Source organism: Halictus rubicundus, chromosome 10 (assembly GCF_050948215.1).
Source record: "Halictus rubicundus isolate RS-2024b chromosome 10, iyHalRubi1_principal, whole genome shotgun sequence".
NCBI classification, from domain to species: domain Eukaryota; kingdom Metazoa; phylum Arthropoda; class Insecta; order Hymenoptera; family Halictidae; genus Halictus; species Halictus rubicundus.
The window spans coordinates 1,961,025-1,967,024 of NC_135158.1; the positions used below are offsets into that span (position 1 = coordinate 1,961,025).

General features: G+C 39.5%; 1 protein-coding gene across 1 annotated transcript; it reads left to right on the forward strand.

The window, feature by feature from the left end:
- The first annotated feature begins 3,345 nt into the window (after positions 1 to 3,345).
- LOC143358381 (chitinase-3-like protein 1) lies at positions 3,346 to 5,688 on the forward strand. The gene is made up of 5 exons (XM_076795481.1): positions 3,346 to 3,384; positions 3,808 to 3,871; positions 4,031 to 4,698; positions 4,771 to 5,063; positions 5,173 to 5,688. Exons 2-5 carry the CDS (start codon positions 3,808 to 3,810, stop codon positions 5,579 to 5,581), a joined length of 1,434 nt encoding a protein of 477 aa, XP_076651596.1. The 5' UTR covers positions 3,346 to 3,384; the 3' UTR covers positions 5,582 to 5,688.
- The last annotated feature ends 312 nt before the right edge of the window (positions 5,689 to 6,000 follow it).

Genomic DNA, 6,000 nt, shown 5'->3' on the forward strand with positions numbered 1-6,000 from the left:
GTCAGTCTTTCCTGGAACAGAACCGGTCCGTCTTTTAGCATAAAACTGAACGCACATTATTTTTTTAACCAAGATTAGAACGTACAGCTTAATCGTTTTATATGAAATATGTAACTAACATGTAAATCTTGTGTACAAAATCTCTAATTAATATAAATTAAGAATATTATTAATTGTAATGATACGTATTTTATTTTTTTCCAAGTTTGTAGTTGCAAACTCTAGTTGTAAAAAATGGAAAATCCGGAAAAATTCGAACAAATACAGATCTCATATCGTAGTTTAAAAGCGACCAACCTGAATATTAATTTAATAATGAGATATTGTCATCAACACTATCTTAAATTTTTTCATATATTTAGCTATTGTTATTATTAATTAAAAAAATTTTTCTTTCATGAATAAATATTTTTTCCACCTCAGCACCATAAGATTTTTACTAGATGACTTTAAAAACACATTAGAACTATTTTTAAATAATTTTACTCGAAAACATTCTAGTTTACTCTTTATTTCACCGTTCTACTAATTTTTTATGGGCTGCATTGCAGCTCTGTTTAACACTCTTTTACAACTCAATACCATGGTACCATCCATATTCAAGGAAGAACAATTTTTTGCGACGATCATTGAAAAAACAAAAGTGTTTCCTTCATTTCAGTCCTTTAGTGCGTTGATGACGTAGCGCCCAGCACACCTACCTGTGTTCTGTGTCACATCTGGAGTTTTATGGTATCCTAACAATCCCTATTGAGTCGCAATGCAGACCATACAAGCGAATGCATCCACAACTTCCAGAGACCTGCCTCCAAAACTAATTAAAGGAAGGCTAGACATGCAGTGTGTACTAAACTCCTCAAAAGAGGCGGATTCCAGTCGCTCGTGTTATAAACCTCATTCGATACTTTATCGAAAGGGTGATCTTACATATTTCTGTAACAGTTCCAAGTGCATGCACTTTGTTCACTCTTGTAATGATACACTCTTTAAATATTAAGTAAATCTTTCACGCTGCTAACGGCCCTCGCAGAGTTGGGCATTATTTGGGATAAAAAATTATTTAAATAAAAATTTGAATAAAAGATACTTTATCTTTATTTGTTATTTGAAGGTTCCAATAAAAAAAAGCATCTTTATTGGACGAGTGTCGAATAAATAATTTTATTAGATGAGAATTTATCCGACGAATAAGAATACTTTTTTATATTCGAAGCTTCAAATTAAATTTTCATTTTTTATCTGTACTGTTATTCGGAGGCTACGACTAATTCTTCCGAATTTCGAATAATTTTCGTCAGCTCGAATAAGCGGCTTCGAGCCCCGTTGGCACAGGCCCAGAAGCTCGTGCCACCCAGAGTTGGGCATTATTTAGATAAAAAATTATTTAAATAACGATTCGAATAAAAGATACTTTATCTTTATTCGTTATTCGAAGGTTCGAATAAAAAAAGTATCTTTATTCGACGAGTATCGGATAAATAATTTTATTCGACGAGAATTTATCCGACGAATAAAGATAATTTTTTTTATTCGAAGCGGATTTATTCGAACTTCGAATAATTTTTTCATCTTTTATCTGCATCTTTTATTTTTATCGAAGCCTTCGAATAAATCTTCGAATAACTTTTGCCGAGCGCCGAGCTTCAAAGACCCAACGATGACAGACGACATACAATGTAAGCGGATGGAGAATCGCGCACGAATGAAAGTTTAAACTTTTAGATTTTTCAATATACCCTCATAAAATTGTGACGAGCGAATGGAGGAGATTTTCCTGATGAAAATGAGGTCAAATTCGAGTGTAATCGAACAAGTTTCACTGATACGTAATGTTACGCTAAAAATTACAATCTCATTAAAGACAGTCCAAATGATGTCGTGTTTGCACTCATTTTGATCGGAACAAGCTCTACAACTCATTCGTCTTAACAATATTGTTCTGATTAAAAACATAAATTGCCAATAATGCTCGATTCTCCATCTGCTTACATTGTAGACTGTTGGTCGGTCTTTAAAAAAAAAATCTTTATTCGTCGAATAAATTCATTACGTGTGGAATAGAGATAACATAATTAGTTTTATTTGACGCGTAACAAATCATTTTTTATCTTTTATTCGCTGTTTGAAATGTCTATTTCAATAAAAATTTGCCCATCTTTGCTCCTACAATTATATTATTTTATATTATATTAATTCATCCACGTGATTCTCTCTCAAACTCTATACTATTCGGAATAGTACGTTAAATAAACGCTACTCTGGTTTTCAACATATTTCTGTATTTCTGTATATTTCTGTTTTTCTGTATTTCTGTTTCTTTCATATTTCTGTTTTTCTGTTATAAAAAAAGTGTAAGGAAATAATGCTTGTTCATGAAATATTTTTAAATTACAAATTAAGTTATCTCATATGAAATTTGAAGTAGAAATTGATTTTCCTAAAATTATGCTTTAATAATTTCTTACGTAAAATATTTCTACGAATCTTTTGTCCTTGATATCAGTTTTACTTTCAATATTTTAAATCTTAAAAAGCAACACTAAAAAAAAGATATCTGTTTAATTCGAATACGTTCGTCGGAGAATGTAACATTTGATAATCGATATGGTTCCGTGATGATTCACCTTCTCACCGACGAGAATTTCCTTAGTGGCCTTCTGCACCGACGAGATACCGTCGTTGGCCTTATGTTTCTTACTCCAGGCAAAATCTATCCTAGAGGGTGGTAGACAACACCGTATTTTGCGAGCGACACATTCTCCCGTAAGGCTGGCAAAATTAGACTAGGGGGCAACACTATACCGTGAGCACTCTCATTTCCTTTCTGTCATGATCTACCGCGGAACCATGAATTTGCCGTGTAGACCGTCGATATTGTGGCCTTATATTCAAATGCATCCTCGAAAATTCAGACGTCAAAGACGTATTCGAATGAACAAACAAATCGCTGCTGTTCGGCAATTTCCATTGTTCTTTTTTCACGAAGGTTACCGGTGCACTTTGATTCATAAAAAAATCAATTAAAGATTAGCTTCGATGGTACAGCTCGTGGCGAAGGTGATCTATTGTAATCGATAGATCACCAATTAATCATCTTCCGTCATTGATTATGTCGTAGTCGATTTGCTTTCAAGTGATGAAATAAGAGTTCACCGCGTCGGCGGATTCGGACGTGTTAGACCAAGTGTCACGCTGTTTTTGTACGAGCATATGTATTTATATGTGTGTGCGATTAGATCGTGACTGATAAAGTCCTTTCCATATCCATATGTAACGCCGATAACACCGATTACAAATATTCGGACGGAATATAAAAAGGATCGAGAAGACGATGCCGGTAGAGTGGTAGAATCTGCAGAACGTCGCCGGAAGCGAGGAACTAAGGTATCGCGACTTAGACATCAAACATGCTTAACGCTAGAACTACCGGATCAGTCAAAATGACTTGCTCCCAATTTTTTCGTTTAGAAATAATGGAATTATAAAGATGATTTCAAGAGAATCTTTTTCTAATAAACTTCTCTATCGAAGTAGATATTTAAACAAATCTGGTACGAAATGTATATCAGTTGCACTTGCTGCTTGGTAGTTCTAGTGTTAATCGGGCTTAGCGTGCGTATTCTCGAAACTTGAAGTTGCGATAACTTGTTCAATGATCGACATTCTGCTTCGTAGGATACGTATGTATTCCGTAATCATGCATCTTTTCGCGGAGAAGACTATATCTTCTGAAACATGGTTGTCACCCTAAAGAGTGAAGAAGCTATCGGTAGATAAAGTGTTAAGAAACGAATCTCTTGTTTCCAGATGTTCAAGGTAGCGTTCTTGGTCACATTCATGGCGACAATCGTCGCCAATGTTCAAGCTGAAAGTAAGTATCCTTGTACTTGATAATGCTGAAAGAAAAGCTTTTTACCCAGATGATCGTTTAAGCCACAATATCTACGTTGGCAATCGGTTGTCGGGGCTTTCTATCGTAGACAAGATCCGTGACATTTATTGTATAATACAATGCGCTCTCGTTATTTAGAGAAGATCGTTTGCTACTTCGGTAGCTGGACCGTGTATCGTCCAGGGAACGGACAGATCCAAATATCGGACATCAACCCCAGTCTTTGCACGCACATGATCTACACCTTCATCGGTATCAACACGGACGGCACTGTCAAAATATTGGATCCGTGGGCCGATTTACCGGACGGCGGCGGCAAGAACGGTTTCGGCCAGTTGGTTGCCCGCAGCAAACAAAGCCCCGGTACCAAGGCTTTGATCGCGATCGGCGGCTGGAACGAGGGATCCGCCAAGTTCTCGCAGGTGGTCAGAAATCCGCAAACCCGTTCCCGACTGGTTCAGGACGTGGTCGGGTTCCTGCAACGGTACAACTTCGACGGTTTCGACGTCGACTGGGAATACCCTAACCAGCGCGGTGGTCAACCGTCCGACAAAGAGAATTTCGTGGCTCTGTTGAGGGAGCTGAGACAGGCTTTCGACAGCCGCGGTTACATCCTCAGCGTGGCCGTTGGCGCCGCTGAGAAGTCCGCTTCCCTATCCTACATCATCGATCAGGTGGCGCGGTATGTTCATTTCATCAATCTAATGACCTACGACATGAACGGTTCCTGGAATAACTTCGCTGGCCACAACGCCCCTCTGTATGCTTCAGCTCGTGAACAAGGAGAACAGGCTAAACTCAATGTTGTAAGTGCACGTTGTACAGCTTGAATGTCGGTGTAGTTTATTGTCCAATCACGATGTTCTTTATTATTCTAGGATGCTGCCGTCCGCTACTGGCTCTCTAAAGGTGCTCCGGCCGATAAGCTCGTTGTTGGTATTCCTTCCTACGGAAGATCCTTCACTCTGGCAAACTCTGGCAACAATGATGTAGGTGCTCCAACGACTGGTGCCGGAGCTGCTGGACCATACACCAGACAGCCAGGCATGCTCGGCTACAACGAGATTTGCGAATCTATGCGCCAAGGCGGCTGGACCGTTCGTCGGCAGAATGAGCAACGCGTGCCTTTTGCCGTCAAAGGCAACCAATGGGTCGGATACGACGATGTCCAGTAAGTGTTCTGCATTCCTGTAAAACGCTCTGCATAGTTACGAGTGGAGTACGCGCTAAAAGAATTGTAGATAATTTGTTTAATCGTACGTGTTTGCGTTCGTTTTCAGGTCCGTTGACGAAAAGTGTAACTACATTAACAAGCTCAATCTTGGCGGTGGTATGATGTGGAGCGTTGAAACCGACGACTTCCGTGGTATCTGTGGACCAAAGTATCCTCTCCTGACTAAAATGAACGAGGTTCTAAGAGGCCGTGTACCCAGCGATCCTCAACCACCACCAAACACAACACCAAACCCACCCCCAACGCCAAAACCAACGCCATCGCCGCCCCCACCGTCATCAGGATTATGCAACAAAGAAGGATATGTCCGCGACCCTAAAGACTGCTCCATCTTCTACTATTGCCAGAATATGAACGGACAATGGAATCCGATCCAGTTCCACTGCCCAGATGGTCTCGTCTTTGACCCGTCCATCCTCGCCTGCAACTACAGAGACAAAGTACCGGGCTGCTGAACTATGCCAACCGAATAAATAGACTGTTATACCGAATTATTTTTGTGATATACACGTTTTGTAGTCCGAAAAACATTTTAATAAAAAAAAAATCGTTAAAGAAAGCCTTAACCCGTATTATTATCACGAGATGAACCTATGGTCCAAATTTTGTTACTCTCCTACTTTTCTTACAATCTGTTTGATGTCGAGCGGATTATTTATACAGTTATGTCTGTTGAGGCTTTCGGGTGTAGGCCGTGTCCTAAAGGAAAAAATTTCCCAACGTTTCGCAAGCATTGCAGCTAGCTTCATCAGTGTGTCTACTGACCCCCTGATGAAGCTAGCTGCAATGCTTGCGGATCGTTGGGAAATTTCTTCCTTTAGGACACGGTTTACACCCGGAAGCCTCAACAGACATAACTGTATGATGCCGGGCC

Bases quoted from the DNA above. Each gene is read 5' to 3' on its own strand.
- LOC143358381 (XM_076795481.1), top strand. From the start codon at position 3,808: ATGTTCAAGGTAGCGTTCTTGGTCACATTCATGGCGACAATCGTCGCC. The intron at 3,872-4,030 runs GTAAGTATCCTT...CTCGTTATTTAG, and splicing joins CGCCAATGTTCAAGCTGAAA to AGAAGATCGTTTGCTACTTC. The intron at 4,699-4,770 runs GTAAGTGCACGT...TTATTATTCTAG, and splicing joins AACAGGCTAAACTCAATGTT to GATGCTGCCGTCCGCTACTG.